The following is a 19,017-nucleotide window of genomic DNA, read 5'->3' on the forward strand; positions in this document are numbered from 1 at the left end:
GACCATATACTATTTTGGGGTATACAGTGGTCTGTGGAGAAGAACATGCTGGAACAAGGTCAAGAGATGGTCCGTGGAAACTAAACCCAACAAAAAGCAAGCTACAGGTTGACACAGACCCCAGGGAGGGTGTGGATTTGGACGCTCGTTTCCCTGAAGCCTTGACCCTCCTCAGGCACTTGGGGATAAAGGAGCTGGTAGTGGGGAGTTTTTTCTGAGGGCAAGACAAGGCAATCTGCCCAGAGGGGGTCACAGCCCTCCTCTTCCACCTCCGCCCTGCCCTGTCCTTGAGACCACACAGCTCTGCAACCAGCAGCGCTCCAGGAGAAGCCCATACCAGTGATGGACACCGTCTCCTCTGCTGTGCAGGAGCTACAAGTCTCACCTTTCTGCAGGGGAATGGGGGACTTCCTGGCTGCAGCAGTAAACCTGTGTCTTCCAGGTCCTGGTTTTTCACTGCCCGCTGTCCCTGCAGTCAGCCTGAGCGTGGGTTGGGCTGAATACCCACCGGTTGTGCTCACTGCAGATCTTCCTGGGCTGCTTTCTCTCCTCCTGCCTATGGGTTTTAACTGCATTAAGAAACAAGTCTTTGAAGGCTATTGTTTTGTTTTTATTCCCACTCCCCGTGTTTTTTCAAGTTTTTTGACCTAGAGAAAAGTCTGAATTTCACTGGAAAGTTGGATCTTGTAATGTCTGGTTTGGCGTCTGCAGCATTCCCCAAACAGACCTCCCACCGTGAGACGGGTGGCAGCTCACCCATGGAGCCGTCGTCATCAGAAACGCCGAGCAGCTCCACAAGCCGCACGCTCCCCTGTGCTGTGCCTGCAGGCATTGAAAGAGCCACAGGAAGCCCCTTGAAAATCAGCCCCCCTGGTCTGCTCTTGCTGTGATCAGATCAGGGAGGATACAGGGAAAAAAACCCCGGAAATATGGGAAGGAGGCTATGGAGGAGGCTGGTTCTGCCACTGCTACACCATGTGCCACAGGGAGTCTGTCCAAGACAGTACAGAAGGGCTGGAGGTGGGGAAAGAAGCTGAAACCTCTGCAAGATTGTGGCAGTACCACAGAGAGCAATACCTGGGGAAGCACAGCATTTTCAGGTCTGCCTTGTTCTGCACAGTGCTTGTTTTGCCCATCATTCATGTGCAGCATCGTGGTCTCAGCACACAGCAGCACAGTGTTGCAAAAGTGGGGTTTTTTAGGTACAGAGGTATCTTGTCCCATCTGGAAGCCACTGTGGGAGCAGAGTGAGGTTCTCTCTGTTGAAATGACGCCAAAAGCCAATAGTAATTACCAGAGTCTTTTTTTCCTTCAAGCATCTTTTTCACCTTTAAGATCTGTATTGACCATGAGTAGAGCAGAGGGCTTAGTTCCGTACCGCACATCAGCACTGGTGCATGCCCTCCTCACCCCTGCTACTGTAGCCTTTGTTGGGGCAATGGAGAAAGTCTTGTGGGAGCCTGCCTACCACAGACCACCTGGAGTAGAGGAGAGTGGTCATGACAGATCTGGACTGAAGGATTCGTGTCCTTTCCTTCTTGTCCATTCTGCCTGGGAACCTAGCTTATCCCTACAGCCACAGCCCTGCCTATGTCTTGGTCTGGCGTCTTCAATATGTTTTCTCTCTGGAGGCTGCTGTGGGGTCAGAGCTGCTCTGCTCTTCTGCCAGCAAGTTCAGCGGCTGAGGTCCTCTCTGCGGTGGAGGCTGATCTTCTCTGCTTCCACACTTAACAAAGCTGAGGTTTGACCAAGTCCACCACCTCCACCATTCCAGATGCCACAAGACCATGCACTCTGGTTCCTTTCATCTTCCACGTACTGGAAAACCCAGAGGAAGCAGAGGCACCACAGCCACCCTCACAACTGCATGCTCTGTGCCCACTGTAGGCACAGGGAGATGCCCGAGGTCCAGCTGGGGCCGGGGTTCTTCTTTGGAGCAGTCCCGGGTCTCCAGAAATGTCTGTGAGTCCTGAAAGTGGCAAAGAAGTTCAGCAAGGCAAGGTTTCTCAGAGAGATAATGCCTTTTGTATGATAAATGGAAAGAGTTGAAAGAAATGGGCTAGCTTTCAGCAGCCAAGCATTTCCTCACTTCTCATCCGACCGCAGGCTTGCCTCTTCCCTTTTAACACAGTGATATTGGCTGACCTAAGGCAATGTATTATCTCACCCTACAAACCTTGCCTCGCTCAGGTCCTTGTGGCTACCACCACTAGAAATGGTTTCTTTCCACTTCACCATCAGCCTGAGCTTCTTCATCCCGTCTTCAGACAGCATTTGGGGAGCCACAGCCCTTAGGTAACGCCTCTTCTCCTGGGAAGTGATGGACAACTTCTGAAGCGTGCCTGGCTGCTTAAAGATCGTCCTGCTAGGCTGCAAAACTCCTCTGCCTGATGATTTCTGTGCATTCATTTCCCTTCTCATTCTGCTGTGCTTGAGTATTGTTCTAGCTGGGGACAAAGGTGCTGGTAGGAGTCCTGGGCTGTGGCTGCTTCACGCTCACCTCCTTCTTTCTGGACCTGTGAGCGTATTGCATACATGTGTGCCCCTGTGAGATCCCGGCCCCGTTGGGGATGCCTGGTGCCTGCAGAGCTTGCAGAAAGCAGCACCATGCGGTGGGATGAAGCAGAACTGGAGGAAGTGATGAGGAGAGCTGAGGGGGAGTCCTGGTGTGCAGGTACCTGGTGAGCACATCGCTTTGGTGCAGCACCCACGGGGCTGAAGTACCCAGGAGGTGAGGCTCCGAAATCACACCCTCAGCAAGCCTGAAATCCCTCTGCCTGACAGATGCAGCTCAGCTGTTCTGTCCCCAGCCTCAGACTCCGGGAGCACCCCTTCCTGGAGAGAGTGTAGACAGACAGACAGACACAAGAGGCTGGGACTTCTCTGGCTGTGGGTGCTGACAGATTTCTGCCCTCTCTGATCATCAGATCGGCTTTTTCCCAGGTGTTGCCCTTTGCTGGGTTCCAGAGAAATGGCCTCCCACTCCTACCAGCTGCATGGGAGAGGGGTGGATGCTGATCCCCTTTGCAGGAAACTCAGGTGTCCTAGGCTGGTTTTTCAGGGGTTTTTGGCCATCTCTGCTGTAGTTCGGCAACATCAGAGCTCATGGAAGGAAATGGTCCTCTGCTCGAGTAACCAAGTACAAAGCTGAGAGTTAATAGCTTACATCCTCCTGCAGCCACACACTGTCTTCCCTTGTGGCCAGGTCCTGGCAGAAAGAGAGCAGCCTCCATCCAGTACTTCAGAAACTGTCTGGGTTCCCCTTGGTACAGAGAGATCTGCTCACATTACATTACAGTTATTCTTGCCAGGGAACACGAGTTTCTTTGCAAAATTAAGACATTTGTCCGCAGCCTCATGAGTGATTTGCTGCAGTAACGAGCCACAGGTTTCTGCAAACTGGAGTTGTACGAGTGCTGAGGTGGCACGAGACCTGCACGCTCACCCCCCATCACTGGTATTTTCTGCCTTGCCCTCTCCCCAGCAGCATCTGGCGGAGGGGTCCTGCAGGATCTGTTTCTCCGCAAAGGCTTTTTGGAGAGGGAGCGGGGCTCTGACACATGTCATTGCTGTTTGATCTCTGGCATGCTTGGCTCCCCGTCAGAAGGCTCACACATAACGATGCTGCTTCATTTGAGCGTCTGTTATCACATCATGCTGAGGCTGACAGATGCTTCCAAGCACAGTTAATGCCTGTCGGCAGCCCCAAGCCCACAGGCTGTGGTGTGGGAGGACCTGGAATCCCAGCGGAGTGCTGAGCCTGGAGCCCATGAGCCAGAGGTTGTTTTTCCCTTTCCAGAAAGTTGGAAGGGTACCCAGTGATTCCCAGTATCACCAGCAACCTCCTCACCCCTAACATCCAGGTATTTGCAAGCACCTCCTGCTTACAATTCATGACTGAACTGTTGAAGGAGGTGAATAGATTTTTCATCTTAGTAATTTATCCAGCCGCTGAGGATCTCTCTGCACCTGGAAAACCTTGTAGCTTCATTTAATATACCTGGGGAAACCAGGCTTTCTATTCTCCTTCCTGGCACAGGCTGGTGAACAGCTTCTTGTTCTCCCATCTTTTATTTCCCAAGTGCCATTATCCTAGGAGGCTGGTCCCTAACTTTTCCCTTTCAAGAAATGTCCTAGAATGTCTTTAAACTGCATTATAGGGTCAAAGTGTCCAGGACAAAGAGTTATGGACACACCTGTTCTCTGCCCCCAGCGCACTGTTTGTGTTCTTAACCTTTGCAGGCTCTTTCCGACCATCTCCTGCCACAAGGATGGTCTCAGTTTGTCCCTGTTTCTCAAAAGCTGCAATGCATTAGGAATCTGCCAGGTCCTCTATGGCTATTGTCATGGAGGGCTTTCCACGTATGACACCAGGGTGTGAGCTACTGATGCCAGGCAGGAGGAATTCTAGTGGTGGGAATACAGCTGGACAGTCACTTAGCTGTTACACACACTTCTTGTTTCCAAGTGTACGGTCCAGAAAATTAAAAAGAATCCCCACCCTGGGAAAATCCCATCCTTAGGCAAAGCACCCTTCTTCCTGCCCCACCCCACGCTTACTCACTTCCCAACACATCACCTCCCGGATTCCCTTTCCCTTGCTCCAAAATACGGTGCCTAAATTTGACCTCCTTGGAATTTATGGGCCACATTTTACTTGCCTTTAAAAAATTTTGAGAAATTTAATTGTGCAGGTTATAGGTCATTTTGAAACCCATTTTGAAACTATTTTAAGCAGCAATTTGAAATTTTCTTTGATGAGAGTGATCAGGGCAGGAAATCACATACAGTAAAAAAGGGGGAAAATGTAATAAACAGGCCCTGGGCTGTTATTTCAGCATCTTGTCAAGGACCTCTGTCGTTCCTTTCACTCTGATCCCCCTTGTCATGTGCCACCTGGCTATCCAAGCTGGCCTGGAAGGAGGTGAAGTGACACAGTGATAGATATGAAGCACAGGCAGCACCTCTGGGTCACCATTTTGGCACTTGCCAAGCAGCAGAAGACACCGCTTGAGAAATGTGGCTGCTCCCACCTTTCCCTCTGCCCTGGGAGACATCAGAGGCCCCTCCAAAGCAGACCTAGAGACCCTTTCCCCTCTGCAGGGAGGGCAGAGAGAAGGTAGGATGCTGGCGGCTGGCTCTACTGCCAGTGTCCCACACTGTTTGCTTTCTTCCCAGCACACCCTGTGATTGAGAATGGGCAGGTGGAGTGTCCCCAAGGATACAAGAGGCTGAACCAGAGCCACTGCCAAGGTAAGGATGCTGCTTTCATGTCTCTCTCTCCTTCCCACATCCACAGAGCTGTAATTATCTACACAAGTAAAATACAGTTATCTAACTCCCTGATACAGATCTACAAAGACCGTGACTTGTAAAAATCCCTGTGCTTTCATCAAGCATGAGAAAAAGCAGGTAACACTGAACTACATGACTGAGCTGATAAGCATAGTAAGCACATAGTTGAGCCAGCACAAGAAAACTCACCTACTAAGTCGTCCTGACACAGTAAGGGCCTATGTTGCTGCTCTGCTACACGTGAGTGTAAAACCACCTCTCCCGTCATCTGAAGCAACAGAAATTCTGTTGCCTGAAAACATTTGGGAAGGTTGTCGGCTTGTTCAGTTGTTCATTTTCAAGTGGGAGAGTGCCATAAAAGCGAGTCCTTCTGTTCCAAGTATGTTGCTTGCCCATGCTGCCAGGCTGTCTTGCCTGCCCCATGCTGCTGGGGTCTATCCATTTCTCACTCCCAGGGTCTCTCAGCTCTGTATGAGGAAGGTGCTATCTCTCTGCTTTTCTCTCCGGTTTATGTTTATTTGTCATCGCTTGACCCACAGGGCTTGTGTTTTTCTGTGCTCTGACTGAAGTGGAATTTTATGGTTCCCTTCTTGTGATTCGTGATAAGCTGAGAGGTGTCATCTTGAAGATGCAGCAGGGATACCGGCCCCGGCCATGCAAACCCAGGGCTGGCAATCCAATGACTCATCTCTTTTATCTGGGACTTTCCATCATGCTTACTTAATTAATGATTCAACCTCCCCATGTTGTCCTGGGGGAGAACTTTCAACAAGGCAACAGCTTCTATTCTCCTTGGTGCTCAGATCTCATCCCTTATGTGGCCACAGACAGTGCTGTGGGTATGAAGAGCTACCCCAAGACATCGAATAGGAGTCGGAGGAGCAGAGCAGCTGAGGGACACATGTCAGCAAGCAGAGACCTGCGGCACCTGCTCTGGGTTTGTGTCCCCTCAGGAGCGGGAGAGGCTCAGCACTCTGAGGAGCAGAGGGAGATGGCAATGTGGAGTTGGCTAGGAAGATGTTTTTGCACACGAACCATGAACCAGAGATTTGTGCCTCTGCGCGCTCCTTCGTAAGCCAGGCTGGAGAAGTACTGTTCTGCAGACAGTCTGCTGCCTTGAGGTGCTTTTCCCATCTCTGCTGTTGCAGCAGGATGTGTGTCAGGAAGCCCAGTGCCTCACTCAGGGTCCAGAGTGAGCAATTTGGCTGATACAAACTGTGGGAGAGGCTACACAGGGCCTTCTCTTGCTAGCCCAGGTAGGAGGGGAGCCAAGGGGCTGGACAGCAGCTGATGGCTCCTGAGGTCATTGGCTGTAGGCAAGTAGCTGAGCTGGGAAGAAGCTGAGCTCTGGCTTTGCAGGCTGTCATCAAAGCACAGATGAGTGACTGGGGGAGGGCCCTGGCAAAAGCCCATTTTCCTCTGTTTTGTATGGGCAGAAAGGGTTGTCTCTGGTACTTTCCAGCAGAGGAACAAATGGCTTATCTCTGCAAGATCCTCCTTCCTTTCCTTCCTGCATCCCATTGACCAGGAACAAGGCTGCAATGAGTCTGTGTTGAGAGTGCCTGGCAGACCCAGTCAGGAAAACTCCCAGTGCTGCTGGGACCAGCAAGAAGGATGGCACTGGAAGGGGTAATGTGATTGCTAGACATGAGGCAAAGATTGTCTTGGAGGCTGCAGGCTGGGGTGCCTGGAGACCATGGTAGGGAGGTGTGCCTGCACAAGGGTCACTGCACAGGACACACACCGGCACGCTGGTGTCCCTATATCCTTGGTGTCCCTATATCCTTGGTGTCCGTTGCTGACTCAGGTCCTTTCTGCTCACCAAGCACCAGTGTAAACCAGCCTGCACTTTTCCATCACAGGCTGCCTGACCCAGTGTGGCTGTTTCTGAGGAGCACTGGCAGGCTTGTGTGGGACGGGAGGAAGCAGCTGAGACAATTTACAGATCTCAGTTTGCAGTCCGTGAGGCCTCTTCTTGTGGGCCAGCCCTGCCCCTGGCACGCTGCAGGGGGTAGGAGTGCATGGCCCTGAGTGCGCCTGCCTGCTTCTGTTCCCTATGGGATTTCCACTGCGGGTGGGTCCTCTGCTGCCAGTGGAATAGAGGGGTCTGGACTGAGGCCAGGACATGGCCCTGTTTTATATTAAGCACATAAAGCCCAGCCCTTGGTGCTTGTTTGTTTTGTGCTCTCATTACTCTAATCCCTTTAATCCCTTTGCTTATGCGGAGGCCAAACACTTCATCCAGTTGGTGCATTGGAATGACACAGCACTCTGACCATGCCAGGGAGGGACAGGGATGAGCCCCGAGGCTCCTCCCGAGAGCCCAAGCCTCTTCTCTGAGTGGGGCTCCCAGCACATTTGGGGTCTGGCCACTGGTTTTTCTCCTGAACTGTCCTGTGCTTGGTACGGAGCAGGAAACCATTACACGATGCAGCCAAACACTACTCCTTCCTGGCCTGCTGCACGTCCTTGTAGCATTGGTGCTTCCAATTGACTGAACATCATGGCCTGGTCTTGATGGCCCCTGTGTGTCTCAACCATGTATGGAGCAGCCAGTGGGATGAACGGAGAAGTTTAAGAGCACAAGACTCGGAGGACCTCTCAGGTCATTAAGTCTGAACTCCAGCTGTCATAGCTGGCTGTGCGATACCCCCACTTCCATCAAGCAGTGATGCTTCAGCTCCAAGGAATAAGGTGGTGCTGGGAAAGCTGTTCCTGAGCCTAGCTACTCTCACTCAGGCTCTTCAAGTGTCTCCATTTTTCCAAGTGTCCCAGCAGCCCGCCTCTGCACCCCTTCCACCTTGAGACAGTCTCTAGGGCAACACTGGGTGCTCTCAAGGCACCTGAGGTCTCACCAGGGCATTAGGCATTAGGACTGCCCTGCGTCTCTGGAACATGTTTGGCATGATGCTGCCTAGCATCACACTGGCATTTCTTGGTCTTGACAGCTGGCAGCTGTCCTGTGAGCAACGAGTGCGCCCAGGTCCCTCTCACTGCCTGCTTCCACCTCTTAGCTTGTAGTATATGTTCCTGTGACTTGTCCTGGGGTGGTGCTGAGGTTCATCCCACTCCTGCCGCACTGTGCTCCCATCCAGCTCTTCCTGCACTACTTGTGCCTCCTGACACAGCACATTTCATCAGCACACTTACTTTTCTGGTGCTAAGCTATCTAGTGAAGACATAAAGGTACATCAATTCGTGAGGAGGGCTTCCTCCTCACTCTCCACTGTGAAAGCTGCCCTCAGCTCCCCCTTACGCACTTTTTGCTTAGCTCATACATTCCTGCATGGTGCTGTAGGAAAGACAGGTGCTGCAGGCCAAATGGATGAGGCTGACGGTGTTTTTCTGGGATAAGCCCAGCTCCCTTCCCAAAGACTGCATCTGATGTTGTGTGCTGAGTCGGAGCAGAGGCAGAGCTCGAGGCAGGGCTTGAGCTTGGCATCTTCCTGCTTGCTCAACCAGTTCCCAGAAGAAGACACTACAGCGTCGAGCCAGAGCTGTGCCCACCATCCCTCTGCTTGGCACTGGGCTCTGTGTGCAGGGATCAGTCACTGCCCTCCCTGTGTGCTGGCACTGAGTTTCTCAGCAAGGATCCTCTGTGGATGACGGCTCCTTATGAGCAGGACCAGGGGTCAGGTGAGAGGATGGGACTCGCCAGTCCAGGCTTGCAAACAATGACCATGATGGCTGTAAGAGTGACCCTGCTGGGGCGGCTCGCTGGAGGGGCCACCTGTTTTCCATGAGGACCGCAGAGCAGACCAGACATTCACAAGCCATCCTTGCAGCTGCAGCAAGCGAACTCTGCGCCACAGATGTAAGACTGCTGTCACCACGGAGGTCCCCACTGCGCAGCTCCGTGCAGAGGCTGCCTCAGACACCAGCCCGGCTAAGACCCCCTTGGTCTGTGGCACCTGAATGGGAGGCACTGGGTAGGGGGTTCAGTTCACCCTCAGCTTGCCCAGATCTCACCGGGCCCTCTTCTCCCCACAGATATCAACGAGTGCTTGATGCAGGGCCTGTGCAAAGATGCCGAATGTGTGAACACCCGCGGCAGCTTCCGCTGCACCTGCAAGCCTGGCACCATGCTGGACCCATCCCGTAGCCATTGCATCTGTAAGTGCTCCAGGGAACCCCTCAGTTTGGGAAAGGGGCTTGAGCAGGACCCCACAGCTGAGCGGAGGCTGTAGTGTGCTTTCTGCCTCTTGCAAGTGCGGCTGAGTGCCTGCTATGCTGTCCTGCGCTTGTGTACAGGATAGGACCCCATGACTCAGGCCCCCTTCATCCATCATTCATCTCCATAGACATCTCATGGCCCCTGCTGCTGTTCACTGCAGAGCCCAGAGGCAACGTGCCTGCAGTGCAGCTGCAGAGGACGCAGCCTCCCGGGTTGAGAGAGCTCCCACAGGAGCTGGATTTGCTTGGGGCTGGTGCTGCTGGGGGCATGGCCCAATAGCTGAAGGCTGGGGGCTGTTCTGGGGAGAGGATGGGGCAGCCCTTGCGACAGGCTGGGAGGCATAGGCAAAGAAAGGCCCAAGGGGGAGAAGCTTCTCTCTCTGGTGAGAGTAGACCTCGACCTCCAGCACTGACCCTGCCGTTGTGTTTCAGCGGACAAAGCGGTGTCGATGGAGCAGGGGCTGTGTTACCGCTCGGCAGCCAGAGGCGTGTGCTCCTTCCCCCTCTCCCACCACATCACCCAGCAGATCTGCTGCTGCAGTCGCGTTGGCAAGGGCTGGGGGAAGAACTGCAAGGAGTGCCCCGTGCCCGGCTCAGGTGAGACGTGCCCGCTTCGGCTTTGCCTGCTCTGGTTAGACTGGGGCTTGGGCTTGCCTGAACTTGCTGCCACGCAGACAACTCCAGGACCCAGAGCAGAGCGATGCAAATGCTGGCCTGTGAGATGGGTACAGCAACCCAGGGAGCAGACCTGAATAATACTGGGAAGATAGAGAAATCCCCGATGGGAAACCACTCTGTACCAGAGGGAGAGCACAGCCATGTCTGTGCCTGGCTTTGCTTGACAGCCCTTTTGTCTCTTTTGTCTCTTGTACATCTTCTGCAGGGATGAAAGTCAGGTGAGGATGAGTTTGGCATATCTCAGCATGGGGTAGGGTGGAGGGGAAATCACCAAAATCCTCAGGGCTGGGAAAAATCTTCAGGTGATCTGTGCAGAGCATCCTGACTGATGTGCAAAGCACTCAGTGCCGAGGAACCAGGGGTTCACTTTTATCTGCTCCCTTGCTCAGCTTGGACCTTCCTATGGCATGAACCCTTCCTAGCAGTACTGACGCAGGGGAGGCATTTAGTTTTTGGTGTCTGGGAGTACCAGCCAGTGCCTGTTAGAAACCCACCCTGCCCTGTGAGCAGATTCCTTCTGCTGGAAGCATCCACCCACTGCAGCCCAGATGTGTTTCTGTAAGGATTTAGCCCTTAGAAATCTCCAGAAAATGATAGGGTGGGAGAAACTCGTACCTGCATTCACATACATGCCTTCTTTCTTCCATCTTGTCCCACCATCATGTCTGGGTGTGGTAAGCCAGGTGATCCCTGCACCAGCTTCTTCCTTCCAATCTCTGCCCTCTAAAGCTTTGATTTGATTCTCCCTCACAGAAGCCTTCAAGGAGATTTGCCCAGCAGGACATGGCTACACCTACTCCAGCTCTGATATCCGCCTGTCGATGAGGAAGGCAGAGGCAGAAGAACTGCCCCTCAGCTTGGAAGAGCAAGGGGAGAGCAGCAACTGGACGTTGAACTGGGCAGCAAGGAGACAGCAACTGCAGGACAGCCTGCGTGGGAGCGTCCTGGAGTCACGTCCCCACCCTGGCACCTCGGCAGGAGAGGGTAGTGTGGGGTCCACTGCTTAAAGCTGCTCCATCTGGGCCCCTATCAAGGGTGGGCGAATTTCCAGGTCCTGCCATGCTGCATGGATGGACTTCTAGCTGATAAGGGCTTTCTACATCGGTATGAATACGCAAGGTGTTCTTCAGCCCTGCTAGTGTTCCTGGGGCATGAGACACCACTTCTTCAAACCTTTGGAGAGGAGGTTGAGTGTTTCAGGCTCTTGTGACTGCGTCTTTGCAGTTGGTGCTGGCTGGCCAGGCTGCCTCCAGTGGGACCTCAGGTCTGTGCAGCAGCCCTGGCACTGCAGTCTTTGGGCTTTTATCCAGCCCAGCCGGAGGGAAGTGTGATTGACTGCTTGTGCCAGCACCTGCTGGAGTGTAAGCTCCTGGGGTCTGCGCAGTGCCAGGCGAGGAGTCCGGGTGTGTTGGCTTTGGGAACAAGCTCTTGTGGAGGAGCGTGAGGGACTGAGTGGCAGTATCTTAGAGTTGGGGTGAAGTTAGGGCAGCCAGGGTTTGAGGAGAGTGCCTGCCTGCCTTGTCTTTACTCACCATGCACTGTTTCACTTTCCAGGTGAAGTTTCTCCTGCTGCGCACGTGAGTAAGGTTTGTCTTGCTACATCTGGGTGCATCCATGGTAGCTTGATGGGCAGGAAGGAGGATGTCATACAAATAGGTGACAGGGAGGTGTGAAATGTGGTCAGACAGGGCGTGAAAGAGAGCAAGTAGCTGCTGCTGGAGGGAACAGTGTATGAACTGCAAACCCTACCACCCTGGCTGAGTTGCCTTGGCTGAAGGCACTGTGCCACGTGCCTGCTCAGCCCTTGCTAAGAGGCCGTTAGCTCAAACCAACAGGAGCTGGGAGCTTTGCTGCACTAGTTCATGGTCAGTGCTGACTCCAGCTGGCATTTGCTGGGGCTGGGGTAGGAGCCCAGGCTGCTGTCAGCCTGGCCTGGCTGCGGGGCTGGGCGGGCAGCAGGGAAGAGGAACTGCTGCAGGCAGCTCGAGGAGCACTCCTCTTGCAGAGCCCCATGTCATGTTTAAGCCCAGTTCACAGGTAGGTCTCTCTATGTTGGTGTGGGCGCAGCAGAAATCCCGCTGGAGCAGTTGGGGTGAGGGTCTCCCACACTGGCTGTGTGAATTCACCCTGTCTGACAGGAGCAGCCTGGGGACCGATTCTCTGCCAGGCTCTCCCGGGGCTGGGTTTCTTTATTATGAGTCTCACTTGAAAAATATGTGTCTCTTGATCCCTGCTGTTAGTAGAGGCTGGGCCATATCTCTCCTGATCATCTCTGTGCCCCCCTTGCTATAGCAGCCCAGCCCTCTCAGAGAGGGGACAGCACTGCCATTGTCACTGCTTCATAGACATGAAGTGACTTGCCCAAGGACATGTAAGAAATCTCAAGACGGCAGAAATTTGAACCAAAGCTTCCAGATTTGAAGCAAAGCTAGGCTGGGACTTGTGTTGCTCAGCTGCCTGTTTTCTTCATCCGCTGAGGAAGGTTCCTCAGAGCGGAGACCCAGGTTGTGCTTCGACGTCTCCTTTGGCAGCCATGGCTTTGCCAGGAGGGGATGCTGAGAAAGAGCGTTGAGCACCAAGCACCCTTCTAGTAGGTAGCGCTCAAGTAGGTCAAAGCAGTGGCTCTCCTCAGCCCTCCAGAGCCGCCAGTGACAGTGGCAGTATTTACTGTGCCCGAGTGCTCTTCCTGGCCACCTTGAGAGACACCTGCCCCGTGGCAGTGCCCTGGGTCTCACCCGCGTGGTGTGCTGGCACAACTCCTCTGCAGTAGCCCCCTGGGCATGGCCAGGAGCTGTGTTTTGGTCAGGACAATGTGCTCAGGACAGAGTGGCCCTACCAGCTGCACCCAGCCATGGCAGCTTCTCCTCCCAGCACAGTGTCTCAGGGAGGAAGAGGAGACGGGAGGTGGGTGGGAAAATGTCTCCGGGACCCTGCATCCCAGCTACATGCACATGGATAGAGGCAGTCCTATGTTTCTGTCCCTCAGGGTGCTGCTGATGCCACCGCAGAGCCTGCCACACGCAGAGGTGAGCGCCTGGCTGGTAGGAGGTCAGGGCAGCCGTGGGGAAGAGGACAGGGCAGCGAGGAGGGAGGAGAGCGGGAAGGCTGGGAGCTGCCTCCTCTGCATGGCAGCCCCCAGCACTGGGCAGGATGGGCTCCCAGCTGAGCTGGCTGCAGGGTGGCACGGGGGACCCTCGCCACAGTGCGGTGGCTGATGTGGGGCTGTAGGGATGTGGGGAGGTGGTGTGTCTCCAGCGAGGTGGAGGAGGCTGTGTTAAATAACGAGATGATGAGGTTGCTGCACCCACCCTGCAGCCCCTTCCCATGTGCAGACAGCACATGGGGCTGTGAGTGCAGGGGCACCCAGCACAGGTAAACCTTGGGTCTGCACCTCTGCCTGGGATCCCGGGCTGGACCTCACTTCTCTTCTTCTTCCTTAGCAGAGGAAGAGGAGGCCTGGCATGGTCCTCCTCAGCTTGGGCCCACCACCACCTGGGATGCTACTGCTCCAACACAGATGCCAGCACAGGGATCGGGTGTGTGTTTACTGCTCTCAGGGATTTCCCTCCTGTCTCTGCCTGGTGCTATGGGGAAATTATGCTCTAAGCTCTGCCCAGGAGCTCTCTCCCTTTCCCAGCCTGCTTGTCTTCCCACGTGCCCCGCTTGACTTCCCAAAGAGAAGTCCCTGCCCTGCCACCCTGGGGTGTTGTCCCAGCCTGTTCCCTGCTGCTGCCAGCCAGGGAAAGCCAGCTGGTGGTGGGGAGGCATGAGAGTGATCCCATACAGGGAGCAAAGTGTTTGGCTTTCTGGGTCCTTCCCCGCCTGCAGCTCACTTGCCCGGTGCGGCAGTGGCTGCTGGGCGAGGGGGATCACGCGCCTGCTCTGGTGGCTTTGGCCCTGTTCCCCCGCAGCGCGAGCTGACTCATCGGGAAGGGGGAGTGCGAGGGGAGGCATGTGGCTCCCGGGGCGGCTTGTTTACTGTGCCGGAAACAAGGGCGCTGTTGTTCCAGGGTTGCTCAAGTGTCTGGGAGCGCGGCCCCTGCCCTCCGCCTGGGGCTGGAGCACCTTGGGGAGCAGGCCTGGCAGAGGCACCTTGCTGAGGAATGCATCTTCCTCAATAGCCTTTTGTTTGGGGTTGGGCTGCCCCCCCACCCCTGGCCGGCTCAGTTCCGAGGGGAGTGTGAAGCCGCGCTGCCTCCCCAATACCTCCAGCGCCTCGCTTAGCCAGGCTGGGGGGGAGCCCTGCTGTCACCAAAAAAGAGCCCCCCTGACAGGCTCTGCTGACAGCCCTTCTCCGAGGTGTGGGGCTGGTCAGCTTCCTCACTGCTGTTTTGTGGGGCCAGGGCACAGGTGAGCAGTGCAGGGGACTGGGGCGTCCCAGCTGGGCTCAGGCCAGAGGAGGTGGCAGGGTCTGCCGTGTCCTCCCTGCAGCCCTACAGGCACCAGCTGCCTGAAGACATAGGGGAACAAGCTGAGACTGCTCCATGTTTCTCCAAGAAGGGAAAAAGCAGCTTCCCCGGCGTGGTGCTGCGGACACAAGGCAGACCCTGGACTGCTGCCCCCAACCCTGTGCTCTCTCCTCCCAGGGGTCAGCAGCTGCACCTCTTCACCCCTCTCCTGTGGAGCCGGCGCTTGCGTGCTCACCCCCGAGGGATATAGCTGCTTGTGCCACCCCGGCTACACATTGGACCCCAGCCGTCTCCGCTGCATTGGTAGGTTGGCACTTCCTCTGCCTGCCGGGCCTTGACGGACCATTAGGTCCTTCAGGCTCCTGGGGGCAGGTTTTCTGGCAGCTCTGCTGAGTCCGTGCCCATCCACTGCACCACGGGGCTGGCAGGAGGCTGGTAGGGGGCTGGCAGGCAGCTGCTGTGGTGACTGCCTGTCTTCCTTCCTTGCCTGAGCACAGATGAAGATGAGTGTCTGAAAGATCCTTGTGCTGGAAAAGGTCGCTGCATCAACAGCGTGGGCTCCTATTTGTGCCTCTGCTACTCTGGGTACACCCTGGCTGTCTCAGAGGGCAAACAGAGCTGTCAGGGTAAGTGGTGTCTGCCTAGCACAGGGCTGCCACCTCCCCAGGGTCTCCCCAGTCTCCCAGCCTTGCGCTCTCTCATGCACACAGTGCACACACACATGCACACCTGCACACCCTCCCTCCTTGCCGGCATGCCCATGGATAGCCTGATCGATGGGGATCACCTCTTCTGCTTGCTCAGGGACAGGACCCTGCCCATGGAGATCTATCTGGGCAGGAGCCTGTGATGCCATCCCTGATCACTGTTTCATGGCAAGGGGGGTGCAAGGACAGATGGGGGATGGAGGAGAGCCCCAGCATGCGTCCCCTGGGCAGAGCCTGCTGCAGGTGAAGCAGCTCCCCACTCAGCCTTCCCCACGTTGGAGGGGGAAGACTTCAGGACTGTCTCCCTGTGTGTGTTGCCAGATCGAGATGAATGTGAGCAGCCCTCTACCTGCCGGGGACAGCGATGCATCAACACCCTCGGCTCCTACCGCTGCGAGTGCGAGGAGGGCTTTGCCATGGGCCCCAGAGGACAGTGCGAAGGTGAAGGTTGCTGATCCCTGTTCCCCTGCCCTACCCTGTGCAGGGCTGAACACCTCCGTTTCTCACCACTCCATGTCGTCTCCTGGAAGGGAGGAAGGACCCCCCCCATGTTTGTCTGTCCTGTGTCCCTCCTGAGGGCTGCCTGTCCTCTCCCTCTGCCTACAGGAGGGACAGGCTTTCCTGGGCTGGGAGAGGGGAGTTCTCCTGAGATCCTCTCCCTCCTCCCCAGGGAGATTCCCCTTGACCAGCCCATGCTGGCTTCCTATTCTGGGAGGAGATGCCCATGCATTTTTGTGCCAGCTTGACTCTGTCACCAGACCCTCGTGCTGGAAAGTGGACTGCAGGGAGAGCAGGCTGCAGAGACTCAGGCCACCTGTCCCCACAGCATCCCACTCATGTGGCACAACCTGGGCCCTTCAGAGCATTCGACCTTGTGAACATACGATGTGCCTGATCAAAGATCCCCCTTTCTCAGTAGCTCTTCTCCAACAGAGAGTGGGAGACTATTTTAGGAGGCAGTATGGGAAACAGGGCATGCACAGAATGCTGCTCCTCCCGCATGGCCTCCAGAAAGCACTTGCCTTAAAGACTTCCTGAGCTGGAGGCTGCATCCTAATCATAGTTACGAAAGTCCCTGATGAAACAGCCCTGCACAGATGTTCTCTGATCCCTTTCTCTGCCCATGCACATTCCTGGCCTAGGCAATGTCCTGAGGCAGCGGGTTGTGCTGCTGGATTATGTCAGCCCTCAGATGTGAGTGTAGGATCCTGAGTGGTAAGTGGGACTATAAGAAGTGTTGCCCAAGCCCTGGCAAACTTGTCTCACCTCCTCTTGGGCATCACTGTTTCCTGGAGGGGGACTCTGAGGATCCAGCTGAAGGGGGGGCATCCTGGAAAAGGCTGCACTGTTTGCCTTTGGGAGCCTGAAAGGAGTGTGTTTCTTGGCAGATATCAACGAGTGCGTGGATCCCAGCCCTTGCCCCCACGGGAAGTGTGTCAATACGCTAGGCTCCTACAAGTGTGTCAGCTGTGGGGATGGCTACCGGCCCAGGAATGGGAGATGTGTTGGTGAGGAATGTGGGCTGTCTCTGGGCAGCACCCTTGCGCCCCTTGGCAGTGCTCCCTGCAAGCCTCAAAAGGAGCAGGGGCACGGGCACACTTCTCCCGTGGCAGCCAGCCTGCGTGGGCAGGGCACAGCGCCCTCACAATTTGGGTGGCAGGGATGGCCCTGAGCACCCTCCCATTCCGTATTGCTCTCTGCTGTGTCACACAGATGTGGATGAGTGTCTTGTGGAGGGGACCTGTGCTCATGGGCGGTGTGTCAACCTGGACGGCTCCTTCCGCTGTTCCTGCTACCGGGGCTACGAGGTGGCACCTGACGGGAAGAGCTGCCAAGGTACCAAGGAGCCATGAGTCCTGATCCTCTGAAGTGTCACACACCCAGTCCAGAGGTTTTCTTGGGCTCTTCCTGAGCAGTTGGCTCTGCCCGAGTCCTGGCCACCGTGTTGGCTGGTTCCCTCAACACGTCTGCCCCTGGTCATAGCTCTTCCACATCCTTCCCACTCATCCTGCCCTCCCTTGTGTGCTTATGCAGATATCGACGAGTGCACTGCCCAGGCTGCCTGTCCCTCTGCACTCTGCCTCAACACTGAGGGCTCCTACTCCTGCATGGCTTGTGACACTGGCTACACCGTGTCCAGAGACGGCAGCACGTGTGAAGGTATCCCTTTCCCAGAGATGGAGGAGTCGGGGCTGGAGGGAATGAGGGAAGAGACATTGCCATAGCTGGGTTATTGGTGGGGCCGGGAACTTCTTTAGCCTCAGGATCCTTCTCCAGCTCTTTAGCTCTCTGATCAGCAGATAGCAAGGTGGGGGGCTGCAAGCAGATGTCACCTAGAGCAGCAAGGTGATCTTCCTCACCCCGGAGAGGGATGGGGGGCAAGGACTCATTGATGAGACTCCTAGACTAATGGTGACCTGGGACATGCTGACAAAGGCCAGAGGAGTACAGGAGGCCTGGAAATGTGGGCAGAGAGGAGCTGTGTGTGGTTCAGTTCAGAACAGTGTGCCTGGAAGCATGTGCCCCATGTCATGAGGGCACCTTATCAGGGTTTGATACTGTTTGGGTCACACTGACCCAATGGCAGGATGACACGTTCTTCTCTGCCTTGGCTGGTGGCCTTGTCTGTGGATCTGGGTTTCATATTTGAAAAATGATAGGGGTTTTGTGATAGTAGTGTGATAAATAAACTAGGTTATGGTTCATCTCCAGAAGGATTCAAGAATATTGCTACTCAAAACCCTTTGAGACTGAACAGCTGGGAATCCTGCCCCAAGGTGATAGGGAGCGATGTTCATTTATGCCTCTGGCATGCTCAGTGCTCTGTGAAGGGGAAGAGAAGGTCCCTGCCCTGCCCTCAGGAGCTGCCAGTCTCAGGGCTTTAGCTTCTGGCAGGGGACAAGAGTACAGCAGGACCTTCCCCACTAGCATGTATTTGGCTGCCTGCATACCAGCCCATCCATCTGATAAGCAGCATCTTCCAATGCTTCCCCCTGCCTCATGGGGCTGCAGGCAACGGCAGTCTGCTGGCATGTCGCAGCCCTCCGTTAGAGGGAAGGCTCCCCTCTCACCTCTGCTGTGAGCAAAACCCTCAGAGTGACACCAGGCTCCGGCCAAGGCCTGGGGGAGTTGGGTGGGAGAGGGTTTGTGGGGAGTTCTGCAGTTGGGTAAGAGCTGATGTAGGACCCTGGCCAGCTTTGCCAAGAGAAGGACATTGTAGGCAAGTCTGGCAGGTAGGAAAGCAGAGCCACAGAAGGTATGGATGGTGCTGAGTTACTTTCCTGATGTTCACTCTTGTGCGGTTGGCTGAAGAGAGGGTTTGTCAGCAACTGTGGCTTGGTGATGGCCTCTTGGTGGTTGTGGTACCCAGTGCAGAGCTCTGCTTGAGGTGGACACAGGGCTTAGGAATATCCCTGTGCTCACAGAATCACAGAGTGGCTGAGATTGGAAGGGACCTCTGGAGATCATCTTGTCCAACGCCCCTGCTCAAGCAGGGCCACCTAGAGCTGGTTGCCCGGGACCATGTCCAGAGGGCTTTTGAATATCTCCAAGGAGGGAGACTCCACAACCTCTTCGGGCAATCTGTGCCAGTGCTCAGTAACCTTCACAGTAAAAAAGTGTTTCCTGATGTTCAGTTGGGACCTCCTGTGTTTGAGTTTGTGCCCATTGCTTCTGGTTCTGTCACTGGGCACCACTGACTTGGTGCTGGGATCCAGTTTGTCCTGGTCCCTATGATGGAGGGGAGTGAAGGGTCT

At 55.2% G+C, this 19,017-nt stretch overlaps 1 protein-coding gene across 1 annotated transcript in view; it reads left to right on the forward strand.

The window, feature by feature from the left end:
• LTBP2 (latent transforming growth factor beta binding protein 2) overlaps positions 1-19,017 on the forward strand; it is a 73,267-nt gene that overhangs the window by 42,998 nt on the left and 11,252 nt on the right. The window contains exons 9-21 of the mRNA XM_059819375.1: positions 5,179-5,253; positions 9,286-9,408; positions 9,901-10,065; positions 10,900-11,130; positions 11,701-11,723; positions 13,133-13,172; positions 13,587-13,682; positions 14,733-14,858; positions 15,053-15,181; positions 15,584-15,703; positions 16,651-16,770; positions 16,976-17,098; positions 17,297-17,422. Coding sequence (XP_059675358.1) covers positions 5,179-5,253; positions 9,286-9,408; positions 9,901-10,065; positions 10,900-11,130; positions 11,701-11,723; positions 13,133-13,172; positions 13,587-13,682; positions 14,733-14,858; positions 15,053-15,181; positions 15,584-15,703; positions 16,651-16,770; positions 16,976-17,098; positions 17,297-17,422 — 1,497 coding nt within the window. The remainder of the gene's footprint in view (positions 1-5,178; positions 5,254-9,285; positions 9,409-9,900; positions 10,066-10,899; positions 11,131-11,700; positions 11,724-13,132; positions 13,173-13,586; positions 13,683-14,732; positions 14,859-15,052; positions 15,182-15,583; positions 15,704-16,650; positions 16,771-16,975; positions 17,099-17,296; positions 17,423-19,017) is intronic.

Source organism: Gavia stellata, chromosome 7, assembly GCF_030936135.1.
Source record: "Gavia stellata isolate bGavSte3 chromosome 7, bGavSte3.hap2, whole genome shotgun sequence".
In the NCBI taxonomy this organism is placed as follows: Eukaryota; Metazoa; Chordata; class Aves; order Gaviiformes; family Gaviidae; genus Gavia; species Gavia stellata.